Source organism: Mesocricetus auratus, unplaced genomic scaffold (genome assembly GCF_017639785.1).
Source record: "Mesocricetus auratus isolate SY011 unplaced genomic scaffold, BCM_Maur_2.0 Super-Scaffold_6730, whole genome shotgun sequence".
NCBI lineage: Eukaryota > Metazoa > Chordata > Mammalia > Rodentia > Cricetidae > Mesocricetus > Mesocricetus auratus.
Window position 1 is genome coordinate 61715136 of NW_024429184.1, and position 16957 is coordinate 61732092.

Below are 16957 nucleotides of genomic sequence, written 5' to 3' on the forward strand. Positions count from 1 at the left end.
TTGTTTGTATTTTCATAAATCATATTTCACCACAGACAGTGAATAAAAACTTTGAAAAATCCTTTATTATATGCTTTATTCCATAAAGAGTGCATTATTCAGTATAACTTTGATGCATTTGAGGGTGACATTTAATGTATTGAAAACTATTAGCTTTACTAAAGATATCTACAAATATATGTCCCTTGCACTTTTACATGTTATGAAATGGAAATTATAAAATACACAAATGTGAAAACTCTGTGTATTGTTTTTTCGTATTTTAAAATTAAAATATGATTTCATCATCTCCCCATTCCCTTTCCTCTACCATGTGCTTCTACTTCTTTTTTTTTGAGGGGTGTACACTTTATTGAAAACTTTAAATACTCTTCAGATAGGACATCACATCTTCAGATGAGGCTCTTGTGTGGCTGACACAGAAACTGAGCTTTCAGCTTGGAGGGTACAGTACAGAGTTTGCAGAAGGGCCCCTCAAGATGTGTACTTTTCTGCCAGCATATCAGCCTTTGCCACCGCCTCTTCAATGGGTCCCAACATATAGAAAGCTTGCTCTGGGAGATGGTCACAGTCACTGGCTAAAATCTGCTAGAATCCTTTAATGGTCTCCTTCAAGGACACCAACTTTCCCATATGACCAGTGAAGACCTCAGCAACCTGGAATGGCTGAGACAAGAAACGCTGTATTTTCCTTGCCGGAGACACAGTCAATTTATCTTCCTCAGAAAGTTCATCCATACCCAAGATGGCAATGATGTCCTGGAGAGATCTGTAGTCCTGCAGGATCTTCTGCACCCCTAGGGCAACATCGTAATGTTCATTGCCAACAATATTTGGATCCATGATTCGAAATGTGGAGTCCAGAGGATCCACAGCTGGATAGATGCCCAACTCAGCAGTGTCACGGGACAGCACAGTTGTAGCATCCAAATGGGCAAAGGTAGCTGCAGGGGCAGGGTCAGTCAAGTCATCCGCAGACACATAGATGGCCTGCACAGAGGTGATAGACCCCTTCTTGGTGGTGGTGATTCTTTCCTGCATCATACCCATGTCAGTGGCTAGAGTGGGCTAGTAGCCTACAGCAGAAGGGATTCTGCCCAATAAGGCAGACACCTCTGAGCCAGCCTGGGTGAAACGGAAGATGTTGTCGACAAACAGCAGAACATCTTGACCTTCTTTGTCTCTGAAGTATTCAGCAACAGTCAGAGCTACCCGGGCACGAGCACCAGGTGGTTCATTCATCTGACCATATACCAACGCCACCTTAGGGGTGGCATCTTTTAGGTTGATGACATCAGGCTCAATCAATTTCTTGGTACAAATTATTGCTCTCGCGGGTCCTTTCACCAACACCAGCAAACACCGAGTACCCACCATGGACTTTAGCGACATTGTTGATTAACTCCATGATCAGTACTGTCTTCCCAACGCCAGCCCCACCAAAGAGTCTGATCTTGCCACTCTTGGCGTACGTGGCCAGCAGGTCCACAACCTTTATACCAGTTACCAGGATCTCCTGCTCCACCCTCATCTCTATAAACTCAGGAGCTTCAGCATGAATAGGAGGAAATGTTTGGCTTTGATAGGGTCTCTCTCATCGATAGGCTCACCAGTGACGTTCATGATTCGGCCCAAGATCTCTGGACCGACGGGAATTTTGATTGGTGCGCCCGAGTCCAGGACTTTCTGGCCCATACCCAAGCCTTTAATGCCATCCATAGCAGTGGTTCAGACAGTGCTCTCCCCCAAGTGCTGGGCCACCTCCAAAACCAGTCTGGTCTCCCTGCCCTGCACTTCCAGGGCATTTAAGATAGGGGTCAATCTCTCATCAAACTGGACGTCCACCACGGTGCCGATGACTGCCATGTTTCGTCTGGTGGCAGTGCTTGCCTTCTGCAAGGGAGGCTTCTGTGCCACATAGTCTCCAGCAGGATGGACCGCGGTGGGAGCAGCTCGCAGCAGGAGCTGCGCCTGGGGTAACACCGTCGAATGACTGAGTCCCTGCAAGGCCCTGGAGGCCGAGGCCGAGGCCATTCAACATGGCGGAGTCCGGGTGGAGACTCATGCTTCTACTTCTTGATTTCTTTCAAATTCATGACTTCTATTTCAAATGAGTGAGTGCGTGTGTGTGCGTGTGTGTGTGTGTGTGTGTGAAACCTATGTATAAGCAAGGGGAAAGAGATTGTGTCTCACACCTTTAATCCCAGTATTTGGGATGCAAAGGCATGCAGATCTCTGAGTTGGAGACTGCCTGATTTACAGAGTGAATTCCAGAGCAGACAGGTCTACACAGAGAAACCCTGTCTTCAAAAATCAAACAATAACAAAAATAATGTCTACATACATACACACATATGTAAGGCAACTTGTAAAAGAAAGAGTATGGCTTGGCTTTATGGTTTCAGAAGGCTAGAGTTCATGATGATAGAGGAAGAGCATGATGGCAGGAACATCTGAGCTCTTACATCATGATTTGCAAGTAGGAAGCAGAAAGAAAGGGACACACACTAGGACACACTGAGAATAGCATGAGTCTTTTGAAACTTGAAGGCCTCACCCTATTGACATACATCCTCCAACAGGTCCAAAACTTCTAATCCTCTCCAAACAGTTCCACCAATGGAAGACCAAGAATTCAAACAATAGTCTGAGGCAGGAAGCATTATTTTTCAAATCATCACCTTCTATTCATAAATAGATAAATGCAACCTCTAAGATCCAGAAGAACAGGAAGTGTGCCTCGAGACATCATTTCCTAGACGTGTCATGAAATCTCATCAATATGGCTGCGTACACAAGATCTGCACATGAATGACACCAGTAGACATGCTTAGGTGCAAGGGGGAAATCTTGTGGGGGCCTCACCCCTAAACAAGGAACTACAATCAACTAAAGAATGCTGAGAGTAGAAGAAACAGTCTTCCTCAAGGAAGAACACCCCCTCCCCTAATTGGCTATCCAATACTAAGTGGTCACCCATTAAATCATATACATACATATGTATGTATGTAACATTATGTAGATTGACCCTGGAATATCTTAATACATTGGAAAATACACTAGTCAAGAGAAAACATTATGTATGAACTATGTAGAAGCATTCTGCCATATATATAATTGTTGTGTTATGACCATGCAGCATGGTCTGTCTGTTCATTTTTCATTCACACACCCATCCGTCCATCCATCCATCCATGCATGGTAACCCCCTGCCTCCCCCCACATACCACACACACAAGGTTGTTTCAGAAACAAGTGAAGGAAACAGAAGCTGTTCCTTTCTGCTACACTTGATCATGATGCTCTAACTTCTGAGAATCCAGCCTGCTTCTTGGAAGTGGTACCGGTTACAAATAACCTGTCTGGAAATCAGCTTCACCTACTGCTCCCTGAAACAGCATATCCAATAGGTTGTGTGGTGTTGTCGGGTCTGTAACACTTCTCATCTTTCTTTCCACTTATTGCGTTTGAGCATTCAGTGTTTCAAATTAGTGTTCAAATGTGTTGACAAAGGCAGGGATCTCCTCAAGACTGCCGTTTGGACTCTGGCTACGGTAGTCTCAACCTTAGCACTCACTCTTAAGAAACTGATTGCTTGGCTTTTCTGACAGACCTCATTTTCCGCACACATTCTGGCTTCTACATCCTGGCCTTTATGAATGTAATTTTTTTATCTTGGGGCTTTTCAGCAATATCTTTTATTAAATCATGTTACATGGCTTTTCCTTTGGATTCTCCTGTAGCAAATTTCAAGTTAAGTGAGTGTTTCTCCAAATGTGACATGGTCCCATGCGTTCTTGGGGGAACACCCTGGGCAAGCACATTCATCGACCTCGTTTAGTCTATGTTAGCCCTGTCATGCTGCAGAGCAAGACTTCTGAACTGTACTCCCCAGAGCACACATTATACAACAGCTGCCCATCATAAACAGAACCCGCTTTATCAAGCTCCCCACCACAGGTTCATTCAATACCAGCAGTTCATTTTTCTTTTCCTCTCCAGATCAAGTTCCCAAACCCATGATCATATATATATATATATATTTAAATCCCAGGTTTTCTTTATTTTTTCCAATTTATCCACCAGACATTCAAACTGAGTCAGGACTCCAGTGCCCAATGTGTGTATCCCTGGCACCTGTGTCTCTCAGCTCATGATCCATGTGTGCTTAGGGATCTCCATCTCTTACTGGTGCTGACAGGTGGGTGGCACCAGGAACTAGTTGAAGTGGAGATATGGTTAAATGGCAGCATGATTGGTCCATCAGGAAAGGTTAGCCAGTCCCTTCAGGTGTTTCCTGCAAAACAGCTAGATGGAAAGGGTAGAGCCCCAGACGGCAGAGGCTTCCTTTCTGCAGCAGGAGCCCCTTCTCACCAAGTCTTCACTCTCACCTAATCATGAGCTTGGACCTTAGGAGAGCGTCTTAAGACGATCGGCCACCAGTGTCTAATGAATTTAGACTGATAGGATAAACTGTCTTTGAAAATACAGCCTCACTCCAGGAAATCTCAGCAGCCAACATGGTGCCTAGCTGTGGTTGGCTGACTTCAATTTTAGTATAAATTCTAAAAGGCAGATAAAACCACTCATATATGTCTCATATATGTGCACGCACACACACACACACACACACACACACACACACACTATGCACGCATGTTAACAGATCCCATTTTGCAAAGGTTCTTAGTTTTATGCCAATCATTGTGCTAGATATTCATATACCAAAATATGACATTTTATATGACTTATAATTAATCTGGAGATCACTGTAGCTTATAATTCATCGGTTTGTGAACAATTTACAACATAACACCTTCTATCTCCTCCCTTATCTCCCCCTCATTCTTCTTAGTTGATCCAGTCATTGCCAAATTATGATTAAACATTCTTGATTCTCTTTCTTAAGATAATAGAAATAAAGTTTTACTTGTTCTCTTGCCCAGTTTATTTTTGACAAATAAATACAAATCAGCTCTATTTCCTATATGCATGTTGTCTTTGAGATCTATATCCTTTGACTTATATTCTGACCTGTCTGTTACATCTCATTTATAAATGTACTCATTCCCTATTTGATGATTTAAACAAGATTAATTTGCTATTTTTAACTTGACTTTTTAATGTCACCAAGGTATATATTATATATACATATATAATATATATTATATATATGATAACAATATTTTATATTAAATTCTTTTGAATAATTGATTAGACATTTAAATAGTCTTAAACCAATTCTGACTCCTCAGTGTATGCATCTCCTCTGGCTGGCTGGTTGTCCTAAAATAATAATACATATTATTATTATAACTTAGAAATACTAGGTGGCAGTTCTATATATAGCATCCAGAACATAATTATATTTCAAGTTGCTTTCTCCAAACCATATTAACCTTGACATGATTTTTTTTGCCCTTGGTATGAATACTCACAAATAACAAAACATATTATGGTCAACTTGATCCAAGAGGGAGCTTCAATATTCTATAAAAAGATATTGCATACCTCAAACACACCCCAATCCTCAAAGCCGGAATCAGTCATTAATTTCTCAAGTATTCCAGATAACCAGTAAGGAATCTTGTCAAGTGTTACATCATACATTTATGCTGCCATTATGGAGAAGACACAATGAGGGGTGGAGAGACAGGTCGGGAGCTAAGAGCGCTTGCTGCTGCTGCTGCAGAAGGTTGGGGCTACAGTCTCAGCACCCACAGGGAAGCTCACAACCTTCTGTGGCTTCAGTTCTGGAACATCTGATGTCCTCTTCTGCCCTCCAAGGGCACTGCATGAAGGTGGTGCACATACACATGTTGGTAGAGGACTCGTACCCATAACATGAAAACAAATCCTTAAAAATATGATGGATGGAGGGAAGAATCTACAAACCAGTGCTGTTGACAGCGTCTTACTCAGTGATGATTTCTGTGGTCACTTTTCAACATAACAAATGCTCTGACTTAACTTGGAGAAGACATGTGGGTGCTGCAGAGAGCACAGAGGGAGGTGTGTCTTGGTAGGAAGCTTGCTCAGTCACTCTTGACAAGCCTTCTTAGATCCTGGCCCCTCTGGTGCTCTCTCTAATTCATCATCCTAGAATTTAGTCCCTTCTAGATGATTTTGCTTCTATGTCTTTGACTTCACTTGTCACCAAACATCCATCTACTTCTTGGGATGCTTCCTCTAATTTTTCTCCCTGGCTTGTGCTTCTTTGTGCTTTTCTCTGTCTCATCAGCTAAGTTGGTTTGCCTAGAGCATCTATAGATGTGCACTCCGGGTCTCGATATTGGGTCTCCAATGGGAACAAAATAAAATACCCCTTCCTTAAAAAGGCTTTAATTACATTTACTTGGTGAGTGTGGTGATTTGTGTGTTGTGTGGGTGTGCACATGCCATAGTAGTGGCAGCTTAGAGGAGTTGGTTCATTCCTTCTGCCATCTGGGTCCCAGGGATCAGACTTGAGTCATCAGGATTTGCCATAAGTGTCTTCACCTTCTGAGGTCCCTCACTATACCCTAAACACAACATTTATAGAAAATGCAGTGTATAGTGATAGAGTGGGAGGTCAGGTACCCAGAGTGCATCCAGACAGTGATGAGTAAGACACTAGAGGTGCGAGGTTCTTGCCTTTCAGTGTCACCTTCTGCCAGTGTGTATCTTTGCCTCTCTGGTCCTTTGCTATACTCCAAAACATAGGAAACTCACCTTGTACATAATTCCTATTTACATCCAAATAATCCCTAAATTCTATCTGGATCCATCCCTTTCTATTCTGATCTGACCACCACTTTACAGCCTTCCAGTGTGCTTTATCTAAGCTAGCCCTTGTTGCAGAACTATTCCCACAGTAATGCTAATGGATCCTGAGGCCTGAGAAGAAACGTCTGTGTCTGTCGTTGCATGTATGCATATGCATTATGTATTGGATAGGCCAAATGGCAAGGGAAATTTATTGAACTACTTAGTGTCTATTCAGGTGTTTGCCGTTATTCAACACAAAATAACATTTGAGACATCAGCCATTGTTATAGGTTCAACATAAAGTTCTCTGAAAAGACTCACAAGTTGAAATCTTGGTCCTCAGTGCAGTGTTCAGAAGTGTGGCTTTGGGAGAATGAGTCACAGTCATGAGGGCACTGAAATCATCAATGAATTCATCTATGGATGGGTCCATAAGTGAGCGGACCCCTGGGAGATGGTGGGCATGGGAAGCTGGGGCCTGACTAGAAGTGGTTTCCAGCTGTGTGCCTTTGAAGGTGAATTTTCTCCCTGCTTCTTTCTCTGACAACTTCTCCTCCTCCTCTACTTCTTCTTCTCCTTTCTCCTCCTTCTCCTCTTCTTCTCCATCTTTCTCATGCTCACGCACACCTCCGTGAGGTGAGCAGCTTTGTATTCTGTTACCCTCTCTGTCATGATGCCAAGATTGGCCTCATCTCAAGGCCAAAGCATTGGAGCCAAGCAACAATGGACTGAAGGCTTGAACCCGAGCAAATCCTTTTGCTTTTAAAATTGTCTTACTCGGGTCACTGTGACAGCAGGCTGGCTCATCCATGCTATGCTACCTTTTCTATTTTGTCAGCACAGTGCCTTTTGGTGAATTTACTTATCTCCCACACTTCAAGACATAAGTAGCTTTGAAGTTGGTGTAAATCCCAGCTTTCAGGCCTCTGGGGCCATATTGGGCACTGACAGTTGGACACATCCCGCCTGCTAACTTTTGCTTCATTAAATCAATTACAGACCTGGAAGTGCTCAGCCTGTGGGAGTAACGATGACAAAATGGACAACATTGTTGGGAGTCAAAGGTGAAGCCATTTTGTATCCATTTAAGGAAGGAAAACATGAAGTAATTTATTGCTTTATTGACTGCTCAGGAGTGTGGAAATTCACACTTTGCCTTGCCACAGGGCTTTCCCACTCACGGATGGCTTAGAGGGACAAGCTACAATTACCTGATTATACTTTTGCCCTGCCATATGGCTCCAAAGAAGCCTGGAGAAAGGGCTTCACTTGGCTCTGGGTGTCAAGGGTAGCATACAGAACTGAGCAGAACCCCGAAACAGTTTTCTTCCTGTGTGATAATTTTAAAATAGCAACGGAGTTAAGAGCAAATGTCAGCTGTGAAACGAATCCCCAGTCTGGAGGCCAGGGACTTTGGCATTTAAGTCCAATTAGAAATAATGGAAATCATGAGATTTGCTGCAGCACTCCTTATAACAGGTGTTATTTTCACTATTGCAGTTCCGTGTGTGTCTCTCTGCAGGGCTTTCAGTTAATTGGCAAATACTGTATGACATATGTCAGATTTCATCAATTTTGGGTTTTTCCCATGAAAAAAATGGCTTTCAACTTGCTAATGTTTAACCTCTATGTCCCCAGGCTTCCCACTGCAAACAGTGCTGCAAATTAGTTTGTATAGCTTCACTGTCAGTGGTCAATAGCCTGGCAATGGATTTATGAATGACATTTGTTAAGTGACAGCTTAGGAATAGTCAGAACAGCCTTAGACCCCCCACCCCCTCTTCTCCTGAAACCAGAATTTGCACAGGCACAAATTGCGCATGAATGAAAGACACAAATGGACTGGAACACCCCTGGAAGTAGAACTCATTCAAACATCGCTTCCACTCATTAATATTTCTGCTTTTGCATTAACCATGAGTATTTGTTCAAGGCAGCATTTGATTAACCCCTGGTTACTCCAGGAAGAAAAAATGGATAGATACAACAGCACCTCCGCATACATTTTACAGAGTAGTACCAGCCTCACATTTTCATCTTAAATATTTAAAGAGTCCATTCCTCCATGAGCCCACATGGAGGCGCTAGATCGACACTTTCCTGGATAATCGGCAAGGAAGCCAATGACAGGAACATCAAAAGTGTCAGGAGAGGTAGGTGCCCCAGAGGACAAATGCTTGCTGCATAATATTAGGATCTGAGTCTAGTCCTTAGCATCCACATAAGAAAGTTGGGCATGGCTGCACAAGCCTGTACTCCAAGGTCTGGGGAGGTGGACACGGGAGGGTCTCCGAGACTGGCTGGCCAGGTTAGTCTAGTCCAAAGTAGGGTGGCGAGGAACTGAGGAAGACACTTAATACACCCACATTTATACCCCACCTCCATACACAAGTAGCAGCAGAAAGCAGCCCACCATGTTGAAATTATTATGGGAAGGATGAAGCCAATCTTTTCCTGTGTCTAAAAATTCATCACTGCTAGAGAGAAGCAGAAATGGAACCCAGAGGCCTTTTGGATTAATCTCAACCTCTTACAGCCTTCGTCTCCTTGCTGTCTCAATCGAATTGTCTTTTCTCACCTTTCCATTTGACTTTGGTTGCTTCACATCTCCAACTACATCAAGGTGTTACATCCATCTTTTTCTCTTTTACTATGTTCTTCAATCTTGCCTTTGGTCTGAAACCTTCACCTCTGTAATCTCCATTTCCCACACCCTCTATCTCTCTGGGAAAAAAGTTTGTGTCTAGAGCCTGAAGCCCCATCTGGTAACTAGCTTAGCTTTTCTCACCATTAACCAGTGCTATCAAGAGTATGGGATAGGAGCTCAGACATAGACCAAGATCTGGGCACATGATCGAGACACAGAAACCTTTCTTCACCTCCAAAATGTTTCTCATGCTGCCTTTGTGATCAACCCTTCCTCCAAGTCCTTCTCCTCTCCCTCTAGACTTTCAAAATGGTTTGATCAAACAATTTGCCTCTAACCACAAAAGGGAGATGGAGTGAGCTATCTTTCCATGAACCAAAAATCAGCATTTCTTTTTATTATTAGGGAAGTATCATCTTAAAGGTAGATGACTATGTATTCTTGAAAGAAAATATCTCCATATTTTTATGGAAAGTAAGAACCCAGAATAGTAGTTTGAAAATGATATTTCTCGCCACATTTCTAGTTCCATTAAAGTCTGAATTTGTTCAGCAAACTGTATCAAGTTGTCCCTATGTGGTAGACAATCAGTCTACCTAGGAGATGGCCTTCTGCACAGGGCCAGTCTGTCTGAGGGGTATCATATGCCTTGTTGATTATTCTGACTTCAAAGGCCACTGACTGAGACTTTCAAGGTGGTCTGTAATGCCCCGAGTGTTGAGGCCACCTGTCAATGTTCCTTCCAAATTAAAGAGAATCTGTTGGAAAATGAGGGGTAAACTTCCTCTCCTTCAGATGAGGCTGATTAACCTGGAGCAATTTGACTTTTTCAAGGCCAGCTAGCATGAGAAAAAAATATCCCCAAGAAATCTCAGTTCCTCTTACTGTTGGTGTAGATGCACTTGTCAAAAATTGTAAATAGCCTGATTTGTAGAGTTGTAGAGTTTCAGAAAAATGGAAAAAGGTTCACAGTCTTCTGTTTCCCTCAGTTCCTAGGATTTCTTGGTGCCATACCATGGAAAGTATTAATCTGAGACCTAGAAATATATTTTGAGTATTTAAAAAGTTGCAAATATTGATCAGACAGATTTTTCTTTGCTATTTTTAAAAATAATTTTAGCTATCAGTGGCTGTTGTTTAGTAAGTACACTTGGCAGGTTAGAACTGTCTGTAAAATGTACACATCTGTGCTGGTTTAAACAGAAGACTGAATGTAACCTCTTAAATGTCATACTTCTGTGTTTTTTTCTAACCTTTTAAGACAGCTTTGCTTTATTTTATTTCTGAGTCAGGATCTCACTGTGTAGCTCAGATTGGTCCAAAACTGCTCACTGTGTAGCCCAGGGTAGCCTTGAGCTCACAGCAATTCTCCTGCCTCAGCCTCTTAATGATGAGCTTACAGACATGACCCATTGTGCACTTTGAAAACATATACATTACATACACATGCTAGCAAATGGTGTGTGTTGTTTTTACTTACTCCAGGACTGTTTGGTTTTCTTTAATGATTTCTTTCAATAGCACAGTGTATTTGCTTCATTTCCTCCCTGCCTTCTTCCCCTCCTCTGACTCCCTAACTATCTCCTCTAGAGTTTACCCCTCTTCTTCTATAATTACTTTTGTTTTACACACACACACACACACACACACACACACACACACACACACACACACACACATACACACAGTATTGCCCATGGAGAGGAAGGCTCTCTAGAACTCATGACACTTTGACTCGCCGCTCACCCTTGGGCCACTTAGATCTCAGCAGCACTGTTCCCTGTACTCCACACTGCCACCAAGTCTCCCAAGCTTTGAGTGGAGCTTCTAAAAGATTTCTGCTTCTTAAATTTACAATGCTAAGACTTTCCAAACAGGTTTTAGAACGTACTTTAATCTTTGATATGTAAAATTATACATTAAGTAAATTTTCACTTCTCTTATCTTAAGAGCTATTTAATGCTATTGTACCAATTTCATTAGTTAATGTGTTTCATTTTGATTAAAATAGAAGTTACCAATTTATCCTGCTAAGGTTATTAAATGGGCATTGAAGCTTTATTTCCAAGGCTATGGGTAAATCTTAAGTTTAAACAAGATGTGATTGGTTGGTTAAATGTACCATGACACATTTATATATTTAAAATGAAATTTGGGTTTATTACATAAATTAACATTTTATTTTTGCTTTTTCTCATATTTATCTTTATGATTTTAGATTTAAAGTATAGTCTGATGTATTTAAGGCAGAACTGGCATTATTCGTAGTTACTTAGTATTTGTATAGCTGTCATCCTCAGCTGTCCCCAGTAGCAGGATAACTATTGGGGCTTGGGTTGACCTTTAGCCTGGGCTTTCTTTGACCTGCATCACCTCAGCCCACATTCAGAGCAGTTGTCAAGGTAAGACTCAACATTACCCAGCTCTGACCTCACAGTTTGCACACTTAATAATCCTACGGTGTTACTGTTGATTAAGTCTTTTTAAAATCCCATGAATTTGCTACTGAACTTCCCCCGGGGTTAGCTACTCTTCTTCAGTCATGTAGACGAGGCCTGGGACATGTCAGTCTGTTACTGCCATGGTTTGAAGGACAAATGCCCCCTATGAGCTCCTGTATTTGGTCACTTGGTCTCTAGTTGGTGACATTGGAGTGATGACATTAGGAGGTTGAGTCTTGGTGGAGGAGATATGTCCACTAGAGGTGGCCTCTGAGGTTTTATAGTCTGATGTCACTTCCTATTCCCCCATTCCAGATTCTATATGCAGCTTCCTGTTTGCCTCCACGAATTCCCTGCCTGCCACCATTTCAAGTGGTAGGTCCAAAAATCATAGTGCAATTTTATTCACGAGGAAATTGAGACTTTGAGAGACTCTTTAACTAGCCCATGCATAAAGCAGGAGTGCCTGGAATTTAAATGTAGTGTTTTCTTGTCCTAAAGCTAGGCTTACATTTGCTATACAACCAGAGCATCTCTCAAAGACTAGTGTGAGTACACCGACTTTATGAGAAGTATAATTACATTTTAAGCCCAATTGAACGCTGAAAAGAAGAAATGCCATTATTGAACCTGTAACTGCTCTACTGAGCTACACCCTTTCCTTCTTTTCCCTTCTTATTCTGAGACAGGGACTCACCTTACCCCATCTGGACCTGAACTCACTCTGCAGTCCAGCCAGTCCATTTTGCTTCCAAGATGACTGGCCTCCATCACCAAGCCCAGCTATTTTTATTTTATTTTTTTTAACTTAAAGAACCACACTGTCTGTAGTATCACAAAACAGACTGAGAATTCCTGGAAAATGTGGATCATTGCTTGCCATGCAACACTAGTTCCAGCAGAGACACTGACTCATGAGAGGAACACAGTCACCAGGCAGGACCAGAATGTTTAGAAAATTCACATATGATACTTAGTGCCATCATGAATACCACTGGCAAGAAAGAGGACTTGACAACATTGCTGGTTGCCATGTAAATAATCATCACTTGAAAAGCAGCAATGCAGTTAGCTCATACGCTGAGACTCAGCTCCCACAGAATGTGAGCCCTGTCTCCTTCCTGTACAAGCCTAGTGCAGAGCACGTTATACCCTCAGTAAGCAGGTGCCAACTAATTAAATGAATTTAAACCCAACCAGAAAAAAACATGTAAATCATCACATGCAGAATTATTAAATTATGCCAGTCAAACAGGAAAAAGAGCTTGTTGTCAGTGAGTAGTTATGGGAATTAGGTGTCCAGACGGAAAAGGCCAGAATCCTCTCCTCTTCACTCTCCTTTTGAGTATACCATTGTTCCAAAGACACTGCTCCTAAGTGGCACAAGGATGTAATTCATCCCCCTACATGTGGACCAGGAGGTAACACAACCCAGGTCCATTATTAATTCTTTGTTCGTGAGCTCTTAACCATGTAATTGTTTTAACGACTAGCAGGTGCCTCAGAGTTCCAGGTTTGGGGGACCTTAAACTCTTATATGTAGGGAAATTGGTCAGTGTGAAAGATTCAGGGCCCCTGGTAAGACCTCAAAATACTCCCTTTCACAACAGATAAGAAAGACAGCCCACTGGACACACTCAACTCCTCCTCACAGTATCTCCAGATTGGAATGAACATGGAATATGTAATCCCACTAGTGCGAACACCATTTTCCTGCGCATGCTTTCTTGGGACTTGCTGTTCTGGATCAAGTCAATTCATTAACTTCTCCATATACAGTGGTTTCTGTCACTCCAGGGAAAGCTCCTCTAAATGGAGACTAACTTTACAATGGCCCTCTGCTATAATGTACCAAAAAGTGAAGTGTTTTTGTTTTTATTTTTTGTACTTCTTTTTTTATGGTTTTGGAGACAGGATTTCATTGTGTAGCCCAGGCTAGCCTCAAACTCTCACACTTTTTGCCACCGTGTCAAGTTCAATCAATATCTGGTGAGTTTTTGTTGTTGTTTTTTTCTTTCTCTTCCTTTCTTTCTTTTCATAGGGTTTCATGTAGCCCAGGCTTGCCTTGAACGTTCAAGCATCCTGCTACCACACCTAGCTCAACAAGTGAGTTTTCCAATCTTGAGAGTCACATCTTTAGGGTGAAGAGCGACTTCCAGTCACAAAGGCTTTCTGGTCACAGTTGTGTATACTGAAGCTGCTGTAAAACAAGCATTTAGGAGTTGCACACTACTGTCAAGTGGAATTCATTGTTTTCCATGTTCAACGAGTTTGTAAAGGCAGAGTACATCCTTCCTCTGTCTATATTACCTTCATGTCTCAATTTCTTCTTCAAAACCCATCTAACTTTCACACATCCATGGAAGTGTCCAAGAAAAATACCAGTGGGTCCCAACCAAGTTTCTGCTTTTTTTTGACATCGCATTGAGTTGATATGTTAGATAATTTATCCATCTAAAGTGTGTAGTCTAATGTTTTTAGTATTCACGGTTTACTTGCATAATTGTGCTATTCCTACAATCAATTTTAGAGCATTTTAAACACTCAAGGAAAGGAAACCCCATTTACTGCCAGCATTTTCAGTTTTAACTTCTATGTTTTGGGCATTTGTAATTTTAGAAATTGCATTTATTCATATATCTGTTCATGTGTACGGTTGTGCCATGCGTGGATCAGGCAGCAATCGGCAGAAGCTGATCCTCTCCTTTTACTATGTGAGTCTCAGGGGTTAAACTCATAAGGCTTGGCAGAAATGAAATGTTCTCAACGAGCCGTCTTGTCAGCCACAAGCCATCTGGAATCAAATAGAGCCACAATTAGACAGGATTCATGGGGTCTTCCTGCTTGCATTTCCCTCTCCCTAGATCATACAACTTTTACTCAAGAGACTATGGCCTGAGAAGAAGCAGCAACTGGGGTGCTACCTTGTATTAGGATCGGCTATGAACATTCTTCCTGCCAGCCTGGTCCCAGAGCCGCGTCAGTCCCAAGAAAATGCAGCATGCTATATTAATTATGAAGCTATTGGCCATTTGCTATGGTTTCTTCTAGGCTAGCTCTGACTTAATTATTAACCAATAATCTGAGTATTTCCATGTGGTCTTCTCTTACTGGAGAAAGTGTCTGGACCTCTTACTCCTCTTGCATCCTACATGGTGACTGACTGAGCCTCCGTTTCCCAGAATCCTCCATCTCTCCTAGTCCTACCTATCTTACTTCCCTATTGGCTGACAGTGCTTTATTCATCAACCAATAAGACAAACATACACAGAACACCATTCACCATCAAGGGTCTCTCTTCCTTACCTCTGCTCTCCTCCTCTCTCTTGTCTCCCCACACAGAATCCAACAAAGAAAACATACTAGAAAGCTTTCCATGTAGCTTTCCCCAAGTCTACACTGTTTCTTGTGAATGAATTTTAGAACAAATTCTAAGAGTCATAAGGGTCAATGTTGGGAAGCATGCCCTGCAGCTTCCAGGCTCTGAGGTGAGTCCACTGAGAGGACCACCATCTGTGGGATCTTGATCTTGGCTCAGCAGTGCTCCCAGTACTCTGTTCACAGAGGACATGGAATCCTCACCCAGATATCAACTGGGAGATCAGCTGGGGGAAGTAGAAATACTAAGAGCTTAATTAAATTGCCCAGCGCCTCAGCCAGGAAGTAGCTAACCCAGTGTTCAAACAAAGGCTACCTGTCTCAATGCCTAAGTCTTGATGAGTATTGTCTCTGTCTCTTGTTGACAACAGATAACTGAACACCACTTTCCCCATGACACACAGTCTTAGATCTCATGCTACAAGTATTGAGCTTCTCACTGGGGTGACTTCCCATGGGTTATTGTTGTTGTTGTTTGTTTTTGTTTCTAAAGTGGGCACTGTTATGTGCAGAGATCTTGTTTCCCTCTTCTTTTTGGTCATGTCTCCATAAGCTAGTCACTGTACAGTAGTCCACAGTTCAACTGCCTGTGTACACCTGGGTGAGGTTCAGAAGGCTTGATGGTTGTGACACATGACTGCTGTGCCTCTGTGAGTCTCTGTCGGCCCTCAACAGACGTACCGCTGGGGGATACCAGAATCATGCTCCACCTTTAAACACAGTTGCATACTTTATAGCAACATTTTGTTTAGCGATGGACTGTGTAGTTAATGGTGGCTCCATAAGACTATTCGGGACCTGTAATGTTCTTATCATTATGGTAGCCATTATAACACAACAGCACAACAGATTACTGGCATGTTTGTCTTGGTGCTGGTGTGAATAAGCCTCCTTCAAGTCACATAAATGTGTAGCGTATATAGTTGTGTGCAGTGTGAAACACCTGATAGCGATTGTAAATGGTGTGATTGGCATGATTCCTTCTGTACCTTTATCATCCTTTTAACCTAATTCTTTCTGCTTATAAAGAAGAAATTTGCTATAGAATATCAGGCCAAGTTACTCAGGCATCATCCTTCCATGGGACATATTGACTCTGTCCCTGGTTTTCATCAAGGATCATCCTAAGAAAGTGTCTTGAATAAATAGCATGCAGGTTTCTGTTACGGTACTCAAGGATGCTTGAATGTGGCCAATTGCTTAATGATACAGGATGTTTCTGAACATCATTAAGCAATGAGTGGTGCTATGGATTTAGCTTAGTGGTTATGTGCTGTTTGGGGAGGTTAGGAGCTGTGGACTCGCTAGAGGAAGTATGTCACTGGAGGTGAGCTTTGAGAGTTAAAAGATTCATAGCTATCTTGCTCTGATTTGTGCTTGTGGTTCAAGGTGTGAGCCCTAAACTTCCTGCTCCAGCTGCAATGCCTGCCTTCTTTTCCATGCTTCCCCAACACGACAGTCTGTTTTCTATCAAGTGCCTTGGCCATGACACTTCATCACAACAGAAAGGTAACTATGAGAGGTGGTGATCTCAAAACTGTGGTGACCCCAAAAGGGAGGGCAGGGGAATTAATAGTGCATGACTATATGCAAAGAGGTATATTTAAATGTTAATTACACTTAGAATGTATATTACACTATAGACTTAAAGAACACCTATGTTGGAAAAATACATAAACATATATGCATTTCTCCTAGCTCCATTTTACTTCCTTCCTTAGAATGAATTTCTTAAGAAACTGTC

General features: G+C 42.1%; 1 protein-coding gene across 1 annotated transcript; it reads right to left on the reverse strand.

Moving 5' to 3' along the window:
- Positions 1–474: 474 nt before the first annotated feature.
- Positions 475–10807, reverse strand: LOC101834957 (ATP synthase F1 subunit beta). Its single transcript, XM_013110899.3, is given in 5 exon segments — positions 475–1308; positions 1310–1566; positions 1569–2036; positions 8179–8271; positions 10795–10807. Coding segments are annotated over 5 exon segments (1665 nt in total).
- Between the last annotated feature and the right edge of the window lie 6150 nt (positions 10808–16957).